The 26,256-nt window shown below is 52.5% G+C and overlaps 1 protein-coding gene across 1 annotated transcript in view; it reads left to right on the plus strand.

Annotated features, from left to right (window-relative positions):
* Positions 1-3,428: 3,428 nt before the first annotated feature.
* PAPPA2 (pappalysin 2) overlaps positions 3,429-26,256 on the plus strand; it is an 88,274-nt gene continuing 65,446 nt past the window's right edge. The window contains exons 1-2 of the mRNA XM_083868057.1: positions 3,429-3,970; positions 9,266-10,328. Of these exons, the coding sequence (XP_083724183.1) occupies positions 3,493-3,970; positions 9,266-10,328 (1,541 nt within the window). The 5' untranslated portion in view covers positions 3,429-3,492. The remainder of the gene's footprint in view (positions 3,971-9,265; positions 10,329-26,256) is intronic.

Below are 26,256 nucleotides of genomic sequence, written 5' to 3' on the forward strand. Positions count from 1 at the left end.
TCCCGAGGACGAGTGGAGGGAGAGGAAGGCTTTTGTTGATGGTTTTTGACAGGCGTGGGGAAAAGCAAGGCTCAGCCTCTGCTCCAGCTAAATCCTAGAATCGTAGAATAGTTTGGGCTGGAAGGGTCCTTTAAAGGTCACCTTGTCCATTCCCCCTATAGTCCACCCCACAGCTGTTCCTCACCTTCCCCCAGTGTGGGCTGGAGCAGCCCTGGGTACCTCACTCCATGCTGAGCCCTCGCTCAGCATCTCACTTTGATGGGGCTCCCCCCTTCCCCTGCCTCCTTCCAGAGGCTCCTGGCCCCCTGCTCCTTCCCAGCCTGTCTTACCCAATCCCCACCCCAAACAACCCTGACTGCAGAGACTGACAGCCTAGAGGATCCAAAGAGCAGGGACATGCCAGGAAGGACAACGAGTGGGGAAGGGTTGAGGAATAACCCTCCAAACTGACCCTCTGACACCACTCTGCCCCCTTTCTTCCTTCCTCCCACCCAGCATCCTTTTGCTTGCTCCTGAACATCATTAGCAAATTTGAACTGCAGTGGCACCCTGCCTGTGAGGATCATCTCCATGGAAGATCTCAGGGCTGTTGCATTCCTTAGCCAAGATGGCCTGGCTCTGAGCTGGGATCTCTAACAGATGCCCACTGAGAGACAGATCTAACAGATGCTTCCCTGAGAGACAGAAAACATGCTGAGGGCACATTGCCACTCGTCAGTCACCCTGGAATCCCTGCCATATCCACAGGACCAGTCTTCTCTTCACAGGCTTATAGGCAGAGAAATCATCTCAGTGGTCAGTTAATTGTTTGGTTTTTGGTTTTTTGGTGGGGTTTTTTTTGTGTGTGTGTTTTTGTTTGTTTGGTCTTGTTTGTTTGTTTTTTTGGAAAGCAAAGAAAAATTACCCAAATGACAGGGATTTACTCTGTAGCCCACAGTGGTGCTGGGATGGGAACCAGCATCCCAGCATCTCTTCCCCAGATGCTGAGCCAGCCCAGTGATGTGCCCCCACTGTCCTGCCATCCTCATCCTCACCAGCCCCACCTTGGCAGGGATTGCCAGGGGAACCTGCCTGGGTGCAGAGTGCTCAGGAGCCAACAAGGGATAATGATTCATAGTCTCAGCTTCCTGCTCCAGTGGTTCCCAAATCTGGACAGAGTCAGGCTTGGACAGGCAGAGCAAGGGAAGACAGAGGCTTGGCATGGCAGGGAGCCTTTCTCTGCTGTTGCCCATCTTGCCCTCAGGAAGCAGGCTCCTTGGTGGGCTTTGCAGCTCCTGGTTCATCCCAACCCTGCAGAGAGCAGAGCTGTTTGTTTGTGGGTGCCATTCTGCCAAGGGAGCAGCTTAGCCCAGGCCAGACTCCTATATATAGAGTCCCTGCCTGGGTGCACTTCTGGAGGGTTTTGTTGCTTTGATGCTGGATTCACCCCAGCCAGGCCTTCCCTGAGGAGGCAATGCTGCTGAACCCCTTGATACATTGCCGAGGGTCTTGATTCTTTGGATTACCTGGGGAAGAATGTGTGGCAGGATGATAAACAGCCCCTTAATAAAATCACCACCATTCAAAATTAGCCATCCCGTGGGATCCTCTCTTATCAGGCCCTGGTAGACAGAGCTATCAGGAGCCTGGTTCATTCCTGAATGAATACTCACTGTCAGCAGAGCTTGCTGGCATTGGCCCCAGGACAACACTTGCTGGGCCACCTCACCAGTGCCAAGCCCTGAGCTGGGTTCTTTCCATGCCCCCACTGCCAGTGCATGGGCACTGGGTCAGTCAGTGCAGGCAGGAGAGCTGCAGACCACTCCTCAGCACCTCCCCACAAGCAATGGGTGTTGGTGTTGTGCTTGGATGTGGTTCATGCCACAAATGTTCTTGGGAGCTGCTTGAACAACGTTGCATGAGCCATCCTTGTTGTGCCTGGCCTTGTTTGCTCCCTCGTGTCCTCCCTTCCTCCTCACACACGGCCAGCCCAGCCCTCACCTCTCTGTGTGCTCACACCCACCTTCCTCCTTCCCGGGCAGCAGGAGATGCACTGTGCTCACCCCTCCTAACTCTCAAATTTTCCAGCATTGTATTTTTCTGTCTCCCCCTGACTAAAGGCACCAGTCCCCCACCCTTATTCCCATCACCTTCCCACCCTGAGAAGACAAAAAACTCGCCCAACCCCAACCCCACACAGGCAGCTCCTGCTGTTTCTTCTTAAATCCCTTCCCTCCTGCCTTGCTGGTTTGAAAGCCTGTACCCTGGAATGGGCCTCCCAGCTTTCGCTGGCAACCCTGCTTCAGACTGACCACCACAGATAGTGTTTGGGAGTGAAAAAAATAATATATAAAATAATAAAATAAAATAATAATAATGAAAAGGAAGCATGAAAAAGCTTCTCGTCTCACTGAATCTCCTTCCTGAAGTTTTCCTAGTCTCCTGTGCCATGTGCTGCTGTGAGGGAGTCTTAGGAAGCGAGAGGAAACTTTGGGGGTTTGTTTTCTCACCTGTGTGCTTTGAGAAACTCTCCCCAGCAGTGCTGGTGCTGTGCCCTCTGGCAGAGGGTGGATGGGGTGCTCCTCACACTGCTGCCCATTCCCTTGGTGCATTCATAGGGGGTTTTTTGGCTTTTGGATGTGGTTTGCTCAGATAAGGCACCTCCACCCTGCCTTTCTGCACGTGTCATTGTTTGGGAAAGGAAAAAAAATAATAAAAGCGAGAAAAAGCAGAAAAATCCCTTGCTGAGGAGGGACTCTGAGCCCGAGACAACCTCTCCCCTCGCCTGGGGCAGGGCTGAGGGAGGGTGTCCCCTCCTTTCAGCTTCTTTTCCTCCCCTCTAGGTGATGGAGATGGAGGATGGAGGCGAGGTGGGAACTACAACAGGAGAAAACACGGGCAGGGACAGGGCAGGTGCTGTCCCAAGGGCCCGAGGGCGGGCAGCGGTGCGGAGGGGACCCAGCGCCCGGAGGGTTGTGTCTCCTCCGCATCCCCTCCCCGCCAGCATCCTGGGCAGCGCCCGCGAGGGCGGAGGGAAGGGAGGGCGATGCTCCGCTCGGGGTTTATTAGATTGGACATAATCATCTTTAAATAAGGGCAGCCCCCCCTCCACACCCCTCCTTGAGGTGGGGGGGGGGGGGGGGAGTGGAGCGCCTCGGGGCTTTGCAGATAAGGGCGACTAACGCAGCCCCCGCTCCCGCAGGCAGAGCCGGGCAGCGCCGGGAGCCGCGCAGGGTCCGCCGTGCCCCGGGAGCCCCGGCTGCGGGCACAAGGGGGTCCCCGCCGCCGTGCCCTCGCCTTCCTTCTCCTCCTCCTCTTCCTCCTCCTCCTCCTCCTCCCGCAGGAGCAGAAGGGAGGAGAGCGGTGCCGGGGAAAAGTTGGGGGCAGCGGCTGCGGCGGGGGGCGGGGGACCGTGCCCCGGCGCTGCCGCCCGCCGCCCCCCTGAACACCCCCTTTCCCCCTCGGCCCCTCGGCCCCCACCTCCCGGCCCCCCAAACTTCGTTCCCAAGGAGGATGCTGCGCGGCGGAGCCCCCCTGGCCGCGCTGCTGCTGGCGGCGCTCAGCCTGGCCCGCGGGGAGCCCCCGCCGGTGCCGGCCTGCGGGATGGAGGCTCCGAGCCGCCGCGCCGCCCCCCCGCATCACCCGTACGGGCTGTACCCGCAGGGCCCCGCCGCGCACGGGCCGCTCGGAGCCGCGTCCCCGCGGGGCCGGAGACCGCGGGGAGCCCGGGGAGGAGGAGGAGGAGAAGAGCCGGAGGGCGAGGCGGACGGCCGGGGCCGGGGCCGGGGCCGGGGGGAGAGGCGGCGGGGCCGGGAGCCGCAGGTGCCGGAGCCTCCCCGGGAGCGGCCGCTGCCCGCCCTGTACTTCTCGGGCGGCCGGGAGCAGCTGGCGGCGCGGGCGGAGGCGCTGCCCGCGGTCCCGCGGGAGGAGTTCACCCTGGAGCTGTGGGTGAAGGCGGAGGGCGGACAGAACAACCCGGCCATCATCGCAGGTAAAGCCCGGCAGGGAGGGACGGGGACCCGGCACCCCGCTACCCTCCTCGCACATCCGCACGGGGGACTCCCCGACTCCGCCGCTCCGGCAGGTGACACCCCGCGCCCGCACCCGCGTTCTCAGCACCGCGGGCGTGGAATATTCCTCCTTCCCTTGAGACCAAACCCTAAACCATCCCCTCCCCTCTGTTCCCACCCGCCCCGTCCTCCCAGCCCGCCCCCACGCCCCCCCATCTCGCCCCGGCTCCATCTGGTTTCTCCGTCTTCCCTCGCCGGGAGCTGGAAGGTCTCTCCGGGTGACAGGCTCCCCCTGACCCTCCTCCCCCCGGCCCCAGCCCACCGGTGCCCCTGCCCGGGCTGGGGGCTCCGGGGCTCCCGGCGGGTCCCGGGGCGGTGGCCGCACGGTGGCAGCCGCGCCGCGCTCACGGCCCCGCTCCGCTCCCCGGCTGCGGCCCCGAGGGCTCCGCAGAGCGCCTGCGGGCCGGGGGGTGCCCCGGGGGCTCGTCCTGCCTGTAACTGCCCCCTCAAGAGCTTGTTGAGAAACAGGGAAAGGGATGAGCGAGTCCACTGAGGGAGCTGGGGGGGCTCAGCCTGGTGAAAAGGAGGCTCAGGGAGGACCTTATTACTCTCCACAACTACCTGGAAGGAGGGTGTAGTGGTTGTTCTGTCTCTTCTCCTGAGTAACAAGTGATGGGACAAGAGGAAATTACCTCAAATTGTGCCAAGAGACGTTTATATTGGATACTAAGAAAAATTTCCTCTCTGAAAGAGTTGTCATGTGCTGGAACAGGCTGCCCAGGGAAGTGGTGGAATTACCATCCCTGAAAGTGTTAAAAAATGTATAGATGTGGTGCTTAGGGACATGGTTCATTTGTGAGCTTGGCAGTGCTAACTGTTGGATATGACCTTAAATGTTTTTTCCCAACTTTAATGATCCTGTGATGGAGGAGCTGAGGAGTCAAAGACAGGTACACAGGCACAGAGATGTCACCTCCTGCAGTGCTGCTTCATTCAGCTCTGCCAGGATGGGTGTTTGTTCCTGGGTACAAGGAACAGGGCAGGGCAGCACAGGGATGCTGGGGAGGGCTGGGGGCAGATGGCGGAGGATCTCTGGGGTCCCCACAGTGGGGGCTGCTGTGTCTCTGTGCTGCCCCAGCCAAGCTGATTGGGGAGTTCCTCTCTCTAGTCTAACTCTCCCCTGGCTTGTGATCATTCCACTGAAGCCCCCTCTCCTTTGCCTGGTCCCTTTCACTGATTTTCTCCTCGGTTACAGTGCAATAACCACATCTGTGCTGTGGAAGAGGTAGGAGGAAGGGGCTGGGGCAGCCCATTCTTTCCATGGCAGAGGGGAAAAAGAGCCCTGTACAAGGAAACTACCAAACTCCCTAGCATCCACTTCACTGTCCACCTTCCTATTGGCATCCTTGATGCCTCCCTGCACCTTGGGATGCAGGGAGCACAAATCCCAGTCATTGCATCAGCAGCACAGCTGTTTTCATCTGGAGGTCTGGCCTGCAGGTGCTGGGTTTTGACTTTCCCAGCAAGCCAGCAGAGGTGTTTTTTTTTTTTTATTTTTTTTTTTTTTTTTTATTTTTTTTTTTTTTTTTTATTTTTATTATTATTCTTTATTTTTTAATTTCCTTCTGGAGGGTGGGACAGTTGTTAGTGCTGAAAGCACCACCCGTGAGTGCTGGCATTCACTGGAGTAATATCCCCCAGCTTCTCTGCTCCAGGGCTTGAGTCAGCCCCAGGAACCTCCGGCTGTCTGAGTCACTGTTCACTTCCCAGTGTCACCCTGCAGTGGGGACCAAGGGGCCTGGGTGTGGGTGGCCAAAGGGGACCAGCCCTGTGCTGTTGGCATTTTGTGTGAGCAGGTGACAGAAGCAGCTGCCAGCCCTCAGCAGGTGCTGAGTCTGCCTCTGATCCGATGCTCCTGCTCTGTCAAAGGAGAGGAGACTGAGCATGAGGTCATCCAGAGGTGTGGAGGAGCTGGAGATGCTCCAAGTGTCCATGTGTGAGGGAAGGCAGGAGGAAAGCAGGGCAGAGCTGAGCTCTCTCAGCATCAGTGCCTGGGAAGTAAGGGCAGGCTGAGCAGCTCTGACCATGGAAAGCAAGCTGTCCTGTCAGCTGGTGTGGCTGCTGCTTGGATTGAAGGCTCAGGAGTCTGTTTTTTTTTCCCCCTAGATGCTACATTTTGCTTCAGGGCCACTCTGGAGTTGTTCCTTCTTGGGGGGATTTCTGCTGGGGTATAACCTGCCACAGCAGCTTATAGGGAAGGAATTTGGTCCTTCTGTGTTGTCCTACTCATTTTGGGCAGCAGATGAGAGTCCTTTCATGTGATGCTGTTTCCTTTTCCACCTTTTTTGTCTCCCTTCCATCTATGCCTGCTCTGCTTCTGGCGAACTCCAAGGAATTTCCCTTTGTGCCAGGCTGAGGGCTTGTTTTTACTCAAATTGTAGGTGATTTTGTTGAGTCAGATCCTCCACCAGAGACCATCCAAAACATCTGCTGTGTCTAAATCCAGATGTCCTCCTTGGGTCCCTCAGCTGGTTCCCACTGCATACCCTGAGGGGTGACCATGACTAGAGGCTCCCGGCCTTTGTCAGACCCTCTGGAGCTTTAGCAGCCAATTTCTCCCAGTATCTGGGTCTCAAAGCATGACTGAAAGCTGTTCCTTGTGCTGCAAAACTCCTGGCCCTAGTGGGAGAGGCTGCTTGCAGTGGGGACCTTACAAAGGGGTACATTCGATCTCTTTATGGGCTTTTTCTCCATTACCTTCCCCAGCAAGTATCCCCCCAGGTACCTTCAAATTTCTTTGCACAGTTACCAACAACTCTTGTTTCAACCCCCAGAGGCATTCCCTTAAGGCACAGTTGAAGAGCATAAACCAGGCTAGAGCTCCCCTTTCCTGCCTAAGGGGTCAGAGGCAGAGTTGTACTTAGAGCTGCTGAGGAGACACCTCACACTTCTTCTACAAACAGCTTTCCCTTCTGGTGGCTTGCCTCAGGACAAAATACCAAGCTCCTTGGCAAACTCTAGGGTCTTGAAACTGCCCCTCTGATGATTTCTCTTAAAGGCCCTTGAGAGATGTCAGGACCTGGTGCTAGACCTTTTTTGTTACACTGTTCTGCAGTGGCTGCTGGCTGTGGGAGATGTGGCTCTGCCTGCAGAACCTTCACTGCTGCTGATGAGGAGGTGGCATCCCTGGCTATGTCTAGGATTCACCAGCTGCTGATTACTGATTTTTCTCCCCTGTTGTAGAGCTGGCCTTGGCCTTACTTCCATCCCTTTGAGGACTTTGATGAAGTCCTTATACCTGGTCCTGGGCTCATTTAAATTTCTTTTGGCCAATGTTGAACTCATCAGGCACTGCCAGGCATGGTTTGGCTCCAGTGTGGGTTTGTGAGCATGATAGCTTACACTCACCCAGGGGGTGTTCCATCCCTGATGCTGTTTTTCCCCTTTTTATCTTGGGGCTTAATCAAATTTGGGGCACTCTGAATCATTTCAAGTTGAACTACATGAGTTTTCCCAAGAGAGAAGGTACCAAGCCCTGTTTCCTCAGCCCCAGTGAGGACCAAAAGATGGCTTTCATGTGTGCGGGTCTCAGCAGGTTTCAGCCAGCACCGAGCCCAGAAGTACTCTGTAGCTTTGCCCTCTCACTTCTGCAAGGCTCCTTTGCTCGCCTCCTGCTTTTTGGCTTCTTCCTGTCTCAGCTTCCCCTGGTCTTTCTTCTTTTCTTTCACAATCCACCAGGAGCTGGCCAAAGCCCATCCGCCCACGGAGTCTTTGTGCGTGGCTGCCTTTGTAGTGAGCAGTGACAGGGATCCATGCCCAGGGTGGTTACGGCTGTGGGATGGTTTAGAGGCCACCACCCATCTCACCCTTGGTGAAAGTGATGGATGGATGGAGGGATGGAGGGAGGGAGGGAGGGATGGTGCTTCCTGGGGTGCAGCAGGGCTTGGTGTGACCTTTGCCAGCCATGTTTATAAGGGGGAAACGTGGGGTCATGGTAACCCCCAGGCTTCAGACACATCCTGGATGAGAGCCAGGAGATCTTGCTGCTCCTGGAGCTCCTTCTGTTCTACACCTCTGCTTCTCTCTACTGGCCTGTTTGATATTCTGGCAGCAGGTAGGGGATCCCCAGGGACAGGAAAGGCAGTGGCCCAGGCAGGAGGGCTTTGCTTTGGACCACGAGGTCCTGATGACATGAAGATGGGCAGGCAATGTATGCAATGGGAATGGCACAGTGAAGGGCAGGAGAATCCATGCTGCAGGGAAAGCAGGATGGAGAATAAGAAATACCACAAGAGGAACATAAAGAGAGCCTCTGGCCATGGCAGCAGGTTTTGTCAGCATTGGGACACTGTTTGTTGGGGTGATGAATAGGAGAGCAGGGTGGTCCCAGAAGACACCACTGAGTGTCAAAGTCAAAGAGCGACTTCAAAACTCGTTCACCTCAGCCAATGACCTGCATGAACATCCTGCTGTGGTGGTTTAGGAGCCCAGAGGCATTTATTTCAAGCAGCAGGCCCTTTACCTTTGCCAGCTTTTAAGTGCCACTGATTCCCCAGGGCATTCTGTGCCTACAAGCCTCTGGTTCTTTGCTGTGGGCACTCAGCAGTCTGAGGGAGAAGTCAGCACAGCTCCGGGTCTTGCCCAGCCTAAAACACGTTTGCAGTGTGCTTGGGCACAGAGGGAGAGGCTGTTCCTGGGAATGGATTTATGTTCAGGTGACCGTAGGGGCTGAGGAGTGCACTCGCCGGGCTGGAGGCAGCACAGCCTCTCCAACCCTCTCCCGCCAGCACTGGATGCATGACTGGGAGGGAAACTGGAGCATAAACGAGAGCTGTAAATCTGCCTGCAAGCTGTTGGGGAAGCAGTCCCTGGAGGAGCCTGTATTGCTTTGGGTTGCTGTGCTCTAATTCTTAAAAGCTTTGGCTCGCAGATAAAAAGCTTAGCCTCTAATCCCATCCCGCCGGAGCACTCCTACAGAGAGCAACTCAGAAACACCTCGCTCTTCAGCCTCTCCTCCCATCCACGCTCTTCCTCCCCTCTCCATCCTGCCTCTCTGCCTCTGCCAATTCTTCCTGGCTACTCCACCTACTCATCCAAATGATTTTGAAGGAGGGCTGGGGTGTCACCCCTGGTGGAGCACCCACGGCCCAGCCTCTGACCACCTTCATTTACCTGCTGCCGAGGACCCGGCTTGTGCTCCAGGGAGGAGTGGTGATGCTCTCTGGTCCTTACCATCTCTCCTCTCTCTCTCCATCCCTGTCCTCGACCTGCTGCAGGTGTCTTCAACAACTGCTCTCACTCAGCCAGCGACAAGGGTTGGGCGCTGGGTATCCGCGCCCTGCAGCTCAGTGGCAAGAAGGACGCCCGCTTCTTCTTCTCCCTGCGCACGGACCGGGCAGCCACTGCCACCGAGGTCACCTCCCACCACCGCTACCGCCCTGGGGCGTGGACACACCTGGCCGCCAGCTACGATGGGCGGTGGATGGCCCTGTACGTGGATGGGGTGCGGGTCGGCCGTTCCGGCGGGCAGGAGGGAGCTCTGCACAGCGCCTTCATGTCCTCCTGCCGCACACTGCTGCTGGGGGGGGACGCCTGGGGGACCACCCACACTTTCCGAGGACACCTGGCCGGGCTGGCCCTGTGGCACGGTGCCCTGTCCCAGTCCCGCCTGCAGCGTTTCTTTCTAGAGGAGGTGGCTGAGGAGACGGCGGGGCTGGCTCTGGCTGCTGGCTTCGCCACCCCGGAGGAATGCTGGACCCCTTTTCGGGAGGGCGCCTTCCCCCAGCAGTGGGTGCTGCCATCCCCGCCGTCGCCCATCCTGCGGCCGCTGGGCCCCCCAGCCTGTGGACAGACCGCCTGCGACAACGTGGAGCTGGTGTCGCACTACAACCAGCACTGGGTGCTGCGGAGCTGGAAGGTGGTGCGCTACCGCGTGGTCAACCTGGCCGACGACGACGGCGGGCGGCCCACCGTCACCTGGGAGCAGATCTGGCGGCAGCACCGGGCTCTGAGTGAAGCTTTCCGGCCCTACAACATCTCCTGGCAGCTCAGCCTGCTGGAGGTGCACAACTCCTCGCTGCGCCGCCGCGCCGTCCTGCTGGGCTGCGAGCCCAGCAAGGTGGGCAACGAGCGCTGCGACCCCGAGTGCGAGCACCCCCTGACTGGCTACGACGGCGGGGACTGCCGGAGGACCGGCCGCTGCTTCTCCTGGAAGCGCCGGGACGGCGTCTGCCACATGGAGTGCAACAACATGCTGGACGACTTCGACGACGGCGACTGCTGCGACCCGCGTGCCGCCGACGTGGCCAGGACCTGCTTCGACCCTGACTCGCCCCAGCGGTAGGTGTGGGGCTGGTGGGGTGGAATGTCCGAGGGATGGGATACACTCTCTCCCCAACACCTGCTCTGCGCCTGGGTGTTGCTTCTGACCTGGGGCTTCCCAGGGTGGGAAGGCGGAGGGGCGTTTTCCCATGGGATTGGGTGTGTTTGTCATCAAAGCAAGTAAACCCTACGGTGTGACATGGCAGCCCCCTGTGAAGCCCTGCCAGCAACTGGTTTTTTCCCCCAGGGACATTCCTCCCCTCTGACCCCCAGCCCCGGGGGGATTCCCAGTGCAGAGCTGCCAGCCTCTGGTTACATGCCAGTGGGAATGTGGGCATCCCTGGGGTGGGCAGAGCACCCCATGCAAAGGATATTGCTTACCCTGATCCCCTTCATAGCGTGTAGTTGGGGAATTGCTGCCCTTCCCCACCTTCTCTGGATGTGTCTAAAGTCTGATTTCTTAATTTGTGTTTAAAATGCCTTTTCTTGAGTGCTGGAGTGGGGAGAAGGAGGCAGTGCAGCAGTGCTGGATGTGAGGTGCGGGATTTGGAAAGGTGTGGGTGTGTTCCTGAATCTTGCCCCATGGAGTGATGCCCACAAGGAGATTGCCTTGGTTGGAGGAGGACATCTGCCTTTACTGTGTGCTGCAGGTGCAAAATACCTAGAAATTTACATGGACTAAGGCCCATGGAGCATCAACCTGTTGTATCAGGGGACCCTTGCTCTCCCCAGGGGTCTTTGGAGTCAGCAGCAAGGGGGGGACAGAGAGGAAGACCCATTCACATGATGGGGGAGCCCAGATTGTTGGGAACAGTGTCCTCGGTGCAGTTGGTGGCTTGCATCCACCTGCCCTCCTTGCTGGAGCCTCTGAAGTGCCAACAGCCCTGTTGATGGCTTCCAGCACTCGGGGGTCTGCTAAATGTACTTTCTGTATGGAGATGGGAAAGGAGAAAAAAAAAATCATATTTTTTTAATTTAATTTTTTAATTTTTATTTATTATTATTATTATTTTATTTATTTAAAGCTGTTTCTGTCTCAGTATCAGAGGAAACTCATTCCCTGCTGTTGGATCCCAGTGACAGGCAGAGGTGCCCACTGGAGCAGGAGTGGTGCAGCACAGATGGCAGCATCTCCTGAGAAAAGTTGCAAGGGAAAGTTTTAGGGACACATCTGTTCTTTGATCTTCTTTCTCCTTTGCTTTTCTTTCCCTGGGCTGTGAGAGCAGATAGGCTGTAGCCACAAATCCCTTTTTTCCAAGTCTGCTTCTTCTCTCTGCTCCTTCCCAGACAGGACACAGAGGGAGGAGGGAAGCAGGAGTCTCTGTTTGGGCAGTGGGGAGGAGCAGCACTTTCCCTCCTTCCTTCCCAAGTCTTTCTCACCCATCCTTAAGTTGCCTGAGAAAACACAGGAGGAGGATGGAGAGCCTTTCTTCCAGTGCATCCCAGCGACACAGAGAGGCATCACACCATGTCCCTGCCTGAGCAACCCTACCCAGATGTTTTCCGACCTCTGGAAGTCTCTTTGGTGACAGCCACCATTGCCACTCTGTGGCCACCTGTCTCCTTGTTTCCCATGGCAGTGCTTCTCTGATCATGGAGCAGATGAAAAGCCTGCACAACAACTCTCCACTTGTGGTGGCCATCAGCACACACCACCTCTTGGCCTCGGCTTTGGCAGGGCAAAGGCTCTGTCCTCGCCTCTATGTGCTCTTAAATAAATGTTTTTATCCTCAGACAAGAAGGGCTCCACCTTAAATTGAAAAGGGCCAAATTTTTGCTGGTATGAATCAGGGCTTCCATTTGTCAGGATTTTCCCCTGAAAGTTGGGAAACAAAACAAAACAAAACAAAACAAAACAAAAAAACCCTTGCCTCTGTGGGAAAGGAATGGGAAAATGGGAACACTAGGGAAATAACAAATCTTTTGCAATTTTCTTTCCGCAGACCTCATTGGTCTGCATGGAGGACAAGAATGATTGATTGTAGGCTAAACTCAGAAAAATGAAATCCAGTGTGCCTGGCATTTGGGAAATGAGGGAGCATGGGTTGAGTCCTGCTGCCACTGAGGTCTTCTGAGTTGCCTCTGGCTGGCTTCTTCAGAGATCACAGAAAAAAGAAGTCACTGAATGGTTTGGGTGGGAAGGACCTTTAAGTGCATCCAGTTCCACTCCTCTTGCTCTGGGCAGGGACACCTTTCACTAGACCAGATTGCTCAGAGCCCCCTCCAATCCACTGATGCTGGTGGCCATCCACCCTCCCTGTGCTCATCCCTACTGAGGATGGTTTCTGGGGAAGAATATATATGTTTGAGTGAAATCTTCTGGCAAACTAGGAGTGTGTGTTTGGGAAAAAAACTAAGGTGAACTTAGTTGTGCTTGCTGAAGAGCACGGCCAGGTTTGTGGCGTTCCCCCAAAATTGGTGGGTGAATCCCAAGACACAGAAGCAGGGGACCTCAGCCTAAATGGGTTTTGTTCAGGCAGGGCTCCTGCTGAGTGCTGCTGTGTTTGCTGTAAGGTATTATACTTAAATGAGCAGAGCAGCTGGCAAACTTACAGAAGGATTTTAGGGTGGAAGCCAAAACAGGAGAAATAACATGAAATAAAATTTAACAAACTGCAGAAAAGTGGAACAATAGGAGCCAGGTGCTTTGATGTGAGCAACAGCTTTGGGTCTGTAACTGAAGGAGAGCAAGCTGGCTGCTGCTCACCCAGACATCTCTGTTCCTCATACCTGTGCCCAGGAGGGAGCTGTGCCTTGGGGACAATCAGGAGAGGGGAAGCCCCCACTGCAGGTGATCTCTGTATCTCCTTTCAGATCAAGATGGCAAGGCAGAAAATCTTAGGATCTTTTTCATGGATTAAATCATCTCTACTTCATTTCAAGGCTTTCACAAAGAGTGGTTTGGAGATGAACGTTTCTTACTACGGCCAAAAATAATTGAATTGAGAAAGTCAGAATGAGATGCCGTGTTATTTCTTACCAGCATTGCAGACAAATTCAGTATATTTTGGTGAAGGGTCTCAACACCGTGTCTTGTCAGTCACAATTGTAACCACTCAAGCAAACGCTTTTTCCATCTTAACACATTCCTGATTTAAAATTCCCTCTTGGGCTGCAACTTAGAGAGAGGTAAATTAGAGGAAAGAGCTGAGGAACAGTGGCGGCTTTAGTGCTTTTTAGCTGGGGAACATCTCATTATACTTCCAGGGCTACAGCTGGTGCCAGCTTATACCTTCACCCAGGGGAAGAAAATGAGATTTGGAAAGAAGGATTATTAATTTTTTTTTACAAGGGTGTGTAGTGACAGGACAAGGGGGAATGGGTTTAAGCTGAAGGAGGTCAGGTTTAGGTTAGATATTAGGAGGAAATTCATTGCTGTGAGGGTGGGGAGGCCCTGGCACAGGGTGTCCAGAGAAGCTGTGGCTGCCCTTGGATCCCTGGAAGTGTCCAAGGCCAGGGTGGACAGGGCTGGCAGCAACCTGGGACAGTGGAAGGTGTCTCTGCCTTTGGAAGGGCATTGAAACAAGTTGATCTTTAAAGTCCTTTCCAGCCCACACCATGCCAGGGTTCTATGAAAACTGGTGGAAATGGAGCCAACTGTGGCTGAGGCAGAAGCTGGGATAAGGGTTGATGCTGAAATGATATCAGTGGGCACTGAAACACATTGCTGAGTCCCTCCTGCACCTCTTCTGGTGGCACATGGAACAAGAAAAGCCCTGTTGTGCTGTGAGCCAGTTGGGCCACCACCCACAGGTGAAACCCACCAGTGGGACTGTGCATGTGTGGCTGGAGGGGACTTGAGCAAGAACTCAGGTGGAGAGCTGTGTGTAGACATCCCTGCAAGCCACCCCAGCAGGAGACATAGGAGGCAAGTCACAGACTTCTCATTCACCTCTGGTCCACCTTATGAGGAACAAGGGGACAGGCAACATCAGGAGAGCTACTGACTATCATCCTTCACCCAGTTTTATCCTGACTTCAAGCATTTTCCAGGAGCTGCTGGTAGTCCAATGTCAGGGTCTGGAGTAAAACTTGCTTTAATTTTCTGCAGGTTCCCATCTTCTTGCAGAGCTTGAGTGCTGCTGTAATTGGTGCTCTTGGAAGGAAAGCAGCAACAGCTCATTAGCAGCAATTAACACTCAGCGAGGGTCCCCCTCGGGCACTTAGTCAACGAGAATCTGGTGTGTGACACAGTTAATGTGAAAAGAAAAACCAGAGGGGAGTCTGGAGAGCAAAGTGGGTAAGGGTAGAGCTGCTGGGCCTTTCATCTTGCTGCCCAAAGTAATGGCAGAAATAACCAAAGTGACAAAAGGAAGTGAAGAATGACTAGGTGTCTCCAGGCTTGGTGGCCTCTGCTGGGATGACCAAAGCTGTGAAGTTAAAATGTACCTGATTAACTGGGCACTTGATGGGCTTTAACACAAGCTTGGCTGGCCTCCCTCCTAAGGGACTGATGCTTAATTGGGTTAAGGCTGCTTGGGAGCCTCCTGCAGTTTAAGCCTTGTCTTCAAAAGCTGATCCAGATTAACCTCACTGAAAGTCTCTGGTGGACAATCAGGAGGAAGAAGGAATCACTCTGGGCTATCCCCAGGCACCTGAGCAGCATCTCCTTGTCAGGAGATGTTCAGCTGAATGTGGTTGGACCTGAGAGCATAAAGGGTGTCAAATTGAGAGCAGGTGAGGCAATGAGGTGTTTTGGGGCCAGAGCTGACCTGCCTAGGCCTTAATCCCAACCACATGGTAAAGCAGCATTCAAATTAGCTGCTCCGTTCCCCTTCTTCTTCCCTTACTACAGGAAACCTAGTAGGTCTTTGTTACTGTTGAAGAGAGAAGGTATATGCAAAGTTATTGCAAAAGTAAAAGCCTTGTGTACAACCTCAGGCCCCTAGAGCTGTTGCAGAGAACAGATTCAGCTGGAGGTGGTGGAGGTGTCTGCTGCTTGTGGTGGTTGGTTGCTTGAAGGGTGGATGAGAGAGGGTGTTTTCAGTGATTTTCACTGGCTGTGGGGTGACAGAGACTATGTTGGTCCCATGAGGGATGCATGGCTAGGAGTTTCTCTGCTCAGAACCTGAACTCTGGCTGCTTTTGAGCTCCCTCTGGCACATGCCCAAACATTGCCCTGGTGTTTCTAAAGAGCCAAGCCTCAAGTGCTTGGCATGGGGCTTTAAAGTGGTGAGGAGAAGAGTGCTTTGGGGACACCAAAAGTGACAGCAATGGGTTCACTGCCTTCTGAGCTTGCTGATTCCAGTCTCTAGTATACCTGCTGGGACTGTGGGGTGGCAGTAGTAAACAGCCCTTTTTGCTGGAGCCTGATGGTTTGTTGGTGGGTGCTTTAAGGTTTCATGAGTTCTTGGAAAACTCATTGGAAACCTTCTCCTTTCTTTGTAGGAAAGTCCCTTCTCTCTGAGCTTTCCTATGGATCAACAGTTTTAAAACTTAGCAAAAATAGGAAGGAATGTTTTTGGTAGAGCCTATTATAGCAGATGGGGTAGGATGTCTCCCAGGCTGCTTGCTTCTGATGGGATTTGGAGGCTACACCCATGTGAAGGTACCTCAGCCCACCCATGGCCCTAGCTTGGGGGTGAAGATTGCTTTTGACCTTTTCAAAGTGTTGGATAGTATGGAGATAGATATTCTCTGATTGGAGAGTATTTGGCATGTTACCACTGCTTAGTTACAGGAGCCCAGCAGTGGGATTTTGCTCCCAAGAGGGAGGGCTTGGGGTGGTGAGAGACTGCATTGTTGTGGCAGAGGGGATGTGGTGGGGGCTCCAGCATGGAGACTCCCTCTAGGGCACATGTGGCACACCAGGGTCTGACTCAGCCCATCCAACAGCTGGAGGGCAGTGGGACTGCAGAAGTGATTTCTTTCCAGAGAGAAGTAACTAAGCACGAAGGTGCTGCCATCCAAGGCCCCATGCAGGCTCTTGGGAGCACCTTCCAAAGGCTGGAGAGGACTCCATCCCCCTTCTAAGTGAGGCCAGAGCTCTGTTGAGTTCCCCTGCAGGGCTGGAAGAGCAGCATGGGAATGTGGAGGTGTCTGGCTCCAAGGGTGGTTCCTAGTCTCATCTTGTTGATGTGCACAAATCTTCCCTGCTTTTTTTTTTTTGTTTCTAGGAAATAAAATCACAGTAATTCACTCCTTTTCTTGCCAAGGTAGAAAGCTGAGGGGTTAATTTCCAACAAACCTCTGTGGGAGGATGTCTCACTCACTCCCATCAGCCTTCCTGTGGGCATGGAGCTGCCAGGCAGCGAGTTCCTGGAGGAACCTGCTCTGCTCCCCCCAGGAGTGACCACATCTCTGTGGGAGAGGGAGAACATGATCTGCGTGTGAGCGAGAGCACAGGACCCCTGCCCAGTGGCTGTAGGCAGCCCGGGTGCTTTTGGGGAAAACAGCTGTCCCAGATGTGAGCTATTGTTCTCACAAACACCGCCGACTCGGGGGCTCACTCGAGGGGGGCCGATTGTGTTGGGATGGCAATTGTGAAGGAACAGCGTGTGTCCCATGGCTGGGAGGGGTCACTCTTTGTTAGGCCTCCCCAGGGCTCCTCCTCATCCTACTGTAGCCTGGCCTGTGGAGGACACCAGCTGAGACCCTGGCCAGGCCTGTGAGACCCCAAAACCGGGGTGGCAAGAGCTTGGCAGCCAATCTGCAGGGACACCCTGTCGGCTGGCGCTGGCGGGGCTCTGGGATGGTTTCATCTGCCTGGAGTTGGCAGCCTGAGCTATGGCCAGGGGAGACCTTAAGTGAACACTCTGCTTCTAGTTTTCCTTGGCCCAGCCACCACTGTCATTTAGGAACTCAAGCTGCCCCTTTCCAGAGGGCAGTGGGGTGAGAGGGAATGAGTCCAGCGTCACCCAAACCCACTGAGATGGTGTGAAGCAGAGGACTTGCTTTGGAGGCTTGAAGAAGGATGAGGATGCTGAATGTTTATGACTGTTGCCTCACAAAGGGCTGTGCTGGGGATGAGAGGCAGACTTGGTTTTATTTTTTTGTTGTTGTTGTTCTGTTAATGTATGATTGTTACACTACAGAATTTCCCCAATAAATTATCTCATGTCCTTTTTATATCTGTGAGGAAGGCATTCTTAGAATACTGGCTTGTGCACTTTGTTCTCTGGCTGGGACACCCAGTTGCCTGGATCTAAAAATAAGTTGGAGGCTTGGGACTTGGTTTTACCCTAAAAAAAAGTAAATATATGCATATAAAAAGCAAGTTGGAGACATTTGGCTTGAACAGATTTCTTTTCCTCTGTCTCAATTCCTTTCCTGACCAATATCATGGTTGTAAGTTTTTGCCCTTCAGTGAGAAGTTTAGGATGAATGTAGCAAAGTTTTGAATCTTTTGGGAAGACTAGACATTGCCATCATGGTAAAGAGTGCACAGGGAGGGGCTTATTGATCACAGGGCTGTGTGGTTCCTCTTGAGCAGTTAGCTTAATGCCCTGGAAGCATCATCCTTCCTCAGCAGATTGATCCACTGCTGTCAGGCCTGTTAAATCATGTTTATCCTGCCAGTGCTCAGGAATCTGAACAGAAGTGACAGTCCAGGGGCTGGAAGGGTGGCACCCTGGTCTTCTGCCACCCTTTTATTGCCTATTCTGCCCTGCTGGTGGATGGGGTGCCTATTGCAGCTGGCTGCAGGCTTGTCTGGCACCAGCAGAAATCCTTCCCCAAATTTGCAGCATCTGTGACGCCTTTTTTGATGCTGCCCTGTTTGTCAGGGAGGCTGGATGAAGAAAAGAGACTTTTTTTTTTTTTTTTTTTTTTTTTGTCACTTTGGCTGTTTTTGGAGATAGCCTCAAGCTCAGGGTTCTGCCTTTTGCATCCATGCAGAAACCAGTTTGTGGTCTGGCCCCTCTTTGCCAGCAAAGCCTTCTGTCAGGAGGTAACCAAGCTGCTTCCTGGTACATCAGTCCATGTTGCTCTCCAGCCTTGGCTGGTTCTAGCACAGATCTCCACACACTCCCCCTGCTGAGGCCTAATGCTGAAAGTAGTGTGCACCAATCCCAAAGTCTTTGGCTTTAGGCAGACCCTCACTGCTGCATGTGCTGTAGGGTCACCTTCACCATCTTACTCAGTCCACTACTCTCCCTCCTTCCCAGAAGCTGAGATCTGTCCTGTGGAGCAGGGTGCTGTGGGAGAGGAAGAGACACTTGGGAAAGGCTGGACACTTACTTTCCCCGGAACAGCAGTGAGATGTGGGTGCCTCACTTCCCTGAGCTCCCATGAAAACCCTGCACAGCAGAGGTCACAGCTTTCAAGATGCTTGCAAACACCTGCTTGTGCTGTGGGCAAAAGTAATCATCAGCCAGGGAAGCTGAGGCACAGAAGTCTTGGACATCTTCCCCCCAGTTGTGCAGCTGCTGTTAATGGTGGCATCTGGCCCTTCTGCCTCCCAGTTCCTAGGTAGAGAAGAGAGGCATTCAAAAGGGATTTGAAGCTACTCTGTCCTGGCTAAACACAAGGAAAAAAGTTGCACAGTTCCCCTGTGTCTGGAGGATTTTAATGGATCTCCTGGCACTCAGGGACTCTCAGCCATGTGAAGCCCATGCAGGGGTGGGGCAGACCAGGAGAACTGCACCCACAGGTGTTATCCCCTCTCCCTTAGCTCAGCAGATTGGGAGTTGCACTAAAAAAAATGACAGTGAAGTTTGGGTTTCTGGTGACCCTGAGCTGTGTTCAAAAGCCATAAGGCCTCCCTAAGCCTGGAAGGTTGCTTCATGTTTTTGTTTTAGGCAAAAAGTAAGATAACTGATTGACAGGTCTGTTCTTGTAGCTTAGGTGGGACAAGGATGATCTGTGTAACCTTAGGCAAAAAAAAAACCTATAAAACTTTGTCCTGGCCTGGGATGTTTTTTTCTTATTTTGCTTTGAAACAAACAATCCAGACAGAAAGGGAACCATCCCTGACTTTGTTTAGCTTGGAAGTGGCTCTAGAATAACTTGCCACCGTTGAGTTCTGCCTCCCAAAACCGCACAGGGCTGCAAATGTATTTCTCCATTTCCCCTGCTGCTTCTTGCTTGCCCTCTCTCCCACACTCTGTAACTCCAGCCAGCACTGTCATTGCCAAAGGAAGGTGAGTGCTTATCCAGTGCTGTGGATAGCAGGTCTCTCCCAAGCTGTTGGTGGATGCTGGAGCTGGGATGCTGCCTGTGCTGGGCTTTGGAAGGCAAGGCTGGACTCCTCTCCTTCCCTGAGCTGCTCCTTCACTGCCTTTCTCCCAGGCAGAGCTCTTTTCATTCCCCTCAATGATTCCAAACTTGATCTTTAACTCTTTCTCTGGAATTTTTTTTACTAACTCTCCGCAACTACAGCTCTTTCCATGTTTTCAAGGATGATGTCTCAGAAGTTGTGGCTGCAGGATCCCCTCAAGTGTGGGGATCCCCTCAAGTTTAAGGCCTGGTTGGAGAGGGCTTGGAGCAACCTGGTCTAATGGAAAGTGTCCCTGCCCATGGCAGAGGGATGGAATGAGATGGTCTTTCAGGCCATTTCCAACCTAAACCAACCCATGATACTTGAACGTGGGAGATGCATCAGTGGGGTGGGAGCAGATGGGCAGCTGCAGTCTTTGTCTTGTTTGCTTATTCCACTGATGAGGACAAGAGGCAGCAGTGTGTGGCTCTGAACTCTTTAATTGCTGCTTCACTGGGTTTTGAGGGGAAGGTTAAAGGGATCAGGAGAACAGATGTCCCTTTGAAATGTGGGAATTTTCAGGTCCTTGGAGATTTTTTCTGCTTTATTCTAAGGGATCTTGCCATGACCCTCACCCAGCCCTGCTGTACTGCACACATGTCTTTGGATCTCTTCTTTATAGTGGCTGAACCCACAGTTTGGTTTCAAACAGGTAAAAATCTTGGGCTTCTGTGTTCCTGCAGCCTCACAAAAAAGGCACCCAGAAAGGAGCTGCTCCAGTGATGGGGGATAACTGCAGCCTTGTGATGAGCCTTGGTAGACCTTGGAGGGCTTTTGGGGGTGATAACCCTAAATACATGCCCTCGTTGGAGCAGGGGGGCTTCAGTCAATGCTAACAGGCTCTGTGGAATAAATATAAGAGTTTGGTCTGTCTGTTGCTTCCAAGATTACATCTTAGCAATTCGTGCATTCCTTTGGAGTTCTCTCCTATTGATGTCTTTGATATGTGTCAACTCCAGACAAACCAAAATTCCTGCCTGGGAATTTCCCTGGGAAGGATTGTCAGCTGGGAGCCTCTAGGTTGAGTTCAAACCCAAGAGTCTGAGGCACACATGTCTTTCCAGCTCCCAAGGAGTTGTCCTGTGAGCAATGGGTGCATCATCCGTGAGAGATGGTCCATGCATGCTCTGCTCCCACCGTGGAAGCATCTGGGAGCCCAGCTGTTCTGAGAGACCAGAGGTCTGCATCATTGCCTGCCCTAATGAAAGACATCCCTAGACCCTCATGGGGCTCAGATGGGCTGTGTGCTCCAGGATGATCTCAGCCCTGAGGAAATGGTGAGCCTCTGCGAGGAAGGGACGGCCATGATTCACTCAGATAGAAATAGAAAAGCCAAACAAGCAAATGGAAACTCCCTATTGACCAGGTTCCTGCAATTTAAATGGGTTTTTACTACCTATTCCAGTATTCATTTGAAAATCATACGCATTTACTCATACACGCAACAATCAGATGGTTTTTAAGCCATTAAGGCCCATTGGGTCAATAACCAGCATTTTCAAAAATCTATTAAATTCCCATTTCCGTGGAAATAGAGCTTTTACAATTGATCATGGCTACCGAATCCCATTAAAATAAACCCTAAATGCTATCAACTCCCCCAAGATGTAGAGCACTAAAAGACAGTTTGCCAGGCCAAATTTATCCCCGGGGAAAGTTGATGGGCCATTATGCTTAAGCAACATGAGAATTGTCATAGAAGTCAGGAAGTTTATGGGACTTGCATGGATTTGTCTTCCCTGAGGGGGTGAAAAGGAAGGTTCATGGGTTGAATATCTAGTGCTAACACAAGCTCAAAGCCAGACTCCTGCAGGAGCCTTTCGGGAACATTTACCTTATTTTGTATTAAATTTCAAGTGTGTGTAGACTTTGGTTGTTTGGCAGAAACAAATGATGCTTTAGGGCCGGGGTGCTGTAAGAAATGCTAAGTTTCTGGAATGGTTCTTGGTGGCACAGGGTTTCCTGTGTTGCCAAGGTCTCCGCAGCAGAGGTGGTCCAGCCCTCTGATCACCTCTGTGGCCTCCTCTGGGCTCACTCTGACAGATCCAAATTTTCCTTGTGTTGGCAGCCCCAAATGCTGCAGCTCTGGACCACTGCAGGTAGGGTCTCACAAGAGCAGAGTAGAGGGGAGGAGTCCCCTCCCTTGTCCTGCTGGCCACACCTCTGGTCATGAATGGGAGGCAAAGCCTGTGCCAATCCTAAACCTGGAGCTGTGCAAGTCTGTGTGTCCCTGCTGAGCACTGGGATGGAGGGTTACACCTCTGGCAGGCCTGTCCCCAGAGGTGACCCAAAGGCCTGGGACCCATGGGTGTGCCCATTGTCCCCTCTGAGAATGGCAGTGGTTTTCAGGACATGCACCACAGTTGGGGGAAGAGCCTTGCAGAAGGAAGAGGTCCCAGCCTTGGCTCCCAGATCTTGGCTTGGCAGAGAAACATGGGGAGCTTTGTGATCCAGCTGTCCCTTCAGATTAGGGCTTTGCTGCTTGCCCTCTCTGCCAGACAGCAGCAGCTCTCGGGATGCAGGCGTCAGCCCAGAGCTGCCGTGCCCCTTGCAGGAGAGGTCAGGTAGGCCCTGCCGAGCCAGAGGCCGTGCTTCCCTTGTTTGTCTCCCTTTATGCCTCCTTCAATCAGCCTCACTGCAGCCCTCTGCTCCCTCCCACAGCCCTGGATTTCTCTGCTGTGTGTGCCTGATCCAGCACTCCTCTTCTTCCTGCTGTCCTCTCCCCAAGAGCTCTCTTGCTGGGGATGATGTCTGTGCTATGGGGCCATGTCTAGATGCTTCCATGAGGCCACTCATGGAAAGGACACCCCTTCCCCTCCAACAATGTTGTGATATTGGATGGTATTTGTGATGGGAGTGGGTAGGCAATGTAGTGAATCAGTCCTTTCCTCCCTAAGAGAGTTTGAGGCAGGTGGAGAGGAGCATGTGGGTTCCTGTTTCTGGATGGAGTGTAGATAACTATACCTAGAACAAATTGGGGGACTTACAGTGGGTTCTGTGTCAGGCAGCAGGATCATTTGGGTTATTGGTGGCTGGTCTTGGTGCTTTTTGCAATGCAGGACTGACTCCTCCAGGAGCTCAGGAGAGAATGGCTACAGGTCTATCAAGAATGGCTACAGGTCTATCAAATAGCCACAACCATCAGCTTTTTTTTTTTTTTTTTTTTTTTTTTTTTTTTTTTTTTTTTTCTCTCCTTTGGAAACTGAAAAGCAGCTTGAACAAAATGCTGGTGTCTGAGTCCCAGTGAGTATTTCTCAAGAACCTTATTTCCTCCAAAGGTGTTCTAGGGCTGGTGGTACCTCAGTTCTATCTGGGAAGCCTCCACAGGCACATGGAGATGTGCTGGGATTCCCAGCACAGCCATCCCAAGAGGCCTTTGGACAGGCTGTGGTGCCCATCACGTGCATGGCAGCAAGTAGCTGAGTGAGGCAGTGAGCCAGCCCTGCCCTCAGGGTGCAAATATCACAAACCCAGTGTTTTGCTATGATCCAGGCATTTGGTGCACATGTGCACCCCGTTGGCACTGGTGTCCTGAGGGTGCCCACCATGCTGTGAGAGCACATCTGGGGGTTAACCTCTCCTGAGGCTTATTCTCATGTATTCACCACAAGTGGGGGACCATCCTCAGTTCAACCCCCAAAACATGAGTGCCACCTGCAGCCAGCCTTAAAATTGGCCTCTGCCCTCTTGCCCTGCACTAAGCTGTCAACAGAGCTGTAACAAGATCCAGAGAGGAAAGCAGCATGTGGCAGAAAAGCAAAGAGTCTCTGGGCAGGCTGATAGAGAGGAATTAACACAGCTTTCCTAAAGTCAGGTGTCCTGTTGTGATGCCAGAGGCAAAGAGAACTCCTTGATGCCTGACTCTGGCTTTGCTCTATGTTAAGGGGGAACCTTGAGTGTATGGAAGTGAACTGTGATTGTGGAAGTCCTGTCAAATGCCTCTGAGTCAAGATCAAAGGGACTGTCTCCAAGGGACATATTACAGTAGGGATCTGCTATTGACCTCCACACCAAGATGATAAAGCCAGCAAAACAACATTTGAGTCATTTAAGCTCTGAGTCATCAGAACTTCGTTCTTATGGGTGACTTCAACTACCAAGATGTTTGTTGGAAGAATGATACAGCAGCTCACAGATCATCCATAAAGTTCCTGGAATGTGTAGGGGACTGCTCCTCACACAAGTGTTGGATGTGCCAACCAGGAATGAGGCACTGCTGGGCTTGCTACTCACAAACCAATAATACCTGGCTTGTAGTAGCTCAGCTAGTGGTAGTCTTGCCTGCAGTGATCACAATATTGTGGATTTTGGATCCTGCTGTGGTGCTGGTGGTTAGTGCTAAGACAAAGGGTTTTGAAGAGGAAATTGCAGCTTGCTCAAGGCTCAGTTGGGAAGGATTTCCTTCCATGCAGTCTAAAGGAGTGAGTGCTGGAACACTCTGCTAGAACCACAAAAACAATTCATTCCCCTTAAAGGTAAGAGAACCAGGTGGGAACAGGTTTTTAGAGAGACTCCCAATCAGCCTGTCTCATTGTGATCCTGTTCACCCTCTCAGACATCTCTGCATGTACCATATCAAGTGTTCTCCAGTCATGTGTCCTGTGGTCAGTCCTTCTGGATCCAAGGTGGTATTTTCCCTGCAAATGTGTTACATCCACTGAGTTTTGTTTATCTATGAATCTTTGTATTTCTGCACTCTTTCCTTTTGCTTTTTGCCCCCTGCTCTATATTCCTACATCCCAGACTTTTGGAGTGGGACTTGTCACCTTCCCAGTGGTCTCTCTTCCACCCAATTCCACTGACACTTCAGCTCCCATCCAAATGCTGCCACCTTTTTTTTATTTTTGCCTTTATCTTGAGCTCTGCTTCACTAACATGTGTTTAAACTTGGATAAAGGTGGGGACCATACTGTAATTTTGTCAATTACACTGAGCTTCAGCTCCTCAGCAGATCTGCTTCTTCTTTCTTTTGCCCTTATTTCTGGAAGGATATTCTACTCTTTGTTTTTTACTGGAGTCAGCTTGATATCAGGGAATTCCATTTCACCCCATGTTCTCTGACAGCTCAGATGCAGCAGTGTCTGCTGGTCAGTCCTGGTTTCCAATTCTTCATTCAAGACCTGTGTTCATCTCTCCTTTTAAGTTGATCTGAATCAACTCATTACAGGTTCAGGCCAAGTTTTCTTTCTCTCATCTGCTCTTTCATAACTTCTGCCCTTCTTAGCAAAACCGGGTCTAAAATAGCATTGCCTTTGGCTGATTCAATGATGATTTAGTGAATTACTTTTTAGCCAACACTTCCAGGAATATCTGGGCCATGCCATTGTTAGCAGCACTTATTTTTCAGCCTATCTCAGGGCAAAATGCCCTGCAGGCTTTCTGGTCTAACACTGATGTTAATGTCTTTCTTTCCCAAATGTGACCTCAAGGAGTTGCGTACTACCCTCTGATGTAACAGAGCTGTGTGCTAGCAGTCTGCAGCCTTCTAGCTGCCTTTCCCCTGTAAATCTGTGTGGAAGGGTCACAGCCTTGCACTACAATGTGTCTTTTTCATCTCATCTGCCAGCTTTTGCCAGTGCAGCTCTCTGACCCTTCAGCATCTGCTACTGCTTCAGTCCTGTGCTCACACATGGAGATTGAGAGTTAACTCTGAACCCAACAGGAATTGCTCCTACATGAGGGAAGCTCCTGATCCTGAAGGATCCTGTTTTGCCTTCTCATTCTCTTTCGCATCTTGATACTCAGCCACCCGTGCAACACTAACTCTCCTGTCAGTGGTGGCTGCTTCCTAGGCTGCTCTTCTACTCGTGCTGTCACTGCCTCAGAGGTGGATTTTTCCAGGCATCTCCAAGAACTGTGTGATGTCCTCATCCTTTGTGGACTCAAATGCTCTTTGGCTGGAGTCCAGCACCCAGTGAAGTTGATGAAAGACTCCTGAGCACTACAGAGGGTATTATTCCAGCAGTGTTGTGCTTCCTGTGATCCCAGGGGAATGTCTGGCTCTTTCTCAGCCTTCCCTTCCCATCTTGCATGTGTTTTGTATCTGGCTGTGTTACCAAAGCCTGTCCAGATGAGAGTCATTTGGATGTTGCTGCCTTGTCAAGTTGTCATGATGCTGGCAGAGAATGTTTGTGGCGTACCAGCAGAGTGTTGGACTGGAGTCAGAGCTCCCAGACGTGGTCATGGGGATGCAAATAGTCTTAGTAAGTACAGAAGGACTTAACAAAAACACAGCACCCCCCCAGCTGCATGAATGCCAGAAATTTGGAGGCAGGTAAACCCAGAGTGTGAGGCAGCTGCAGTTACAGGAATGACCATCAGCCTCATTTGGAAACAGACCAAGTAACTCATCTGGGCTCCTCTGCTGCCAAGGTGGCACTGTGTTTATGCTGTGGTGGTGGGCTTTGTCTGCCTCTGGCAGGGAGGCAAGGGTGGGATGTGATGAGAACAGGGATGAGGGGTCCCAAATTCTAGCAAGGAAGATTTGTTTATGCAAGCAGAGAGCCCAGGTGTGGAGGCCCACCTATTTAGACCCCCTGCTGAAGATTCACCATGAGGAGAAGTCTCTTGGTGGGCCAGAATGGAAGATACCCACTTTGGCTCACCATCTGGAAGAGCATCTCCCTTCATGGATGAATTTAGAGAGTCTGGTCTCCTAAAATGTTCGTGCCATTTGGATCAGCACCTGTCTTCATGGACTGAGCTGTGACTCAGAGACAAGGTTGCTGTGTTTGTCATTAACCCTTTGCA

Source organism: Zosterops lateralis (genome assembly GCF_965231275.1).
Source record: "Zosterops lateralis genome assembly, chromosome: 9".
NCBI lineage: Eukaryota > Metazoa > Chordata > Aves > Passeriformes > Zosteropidae > Zosterops > Zosterops lateralis.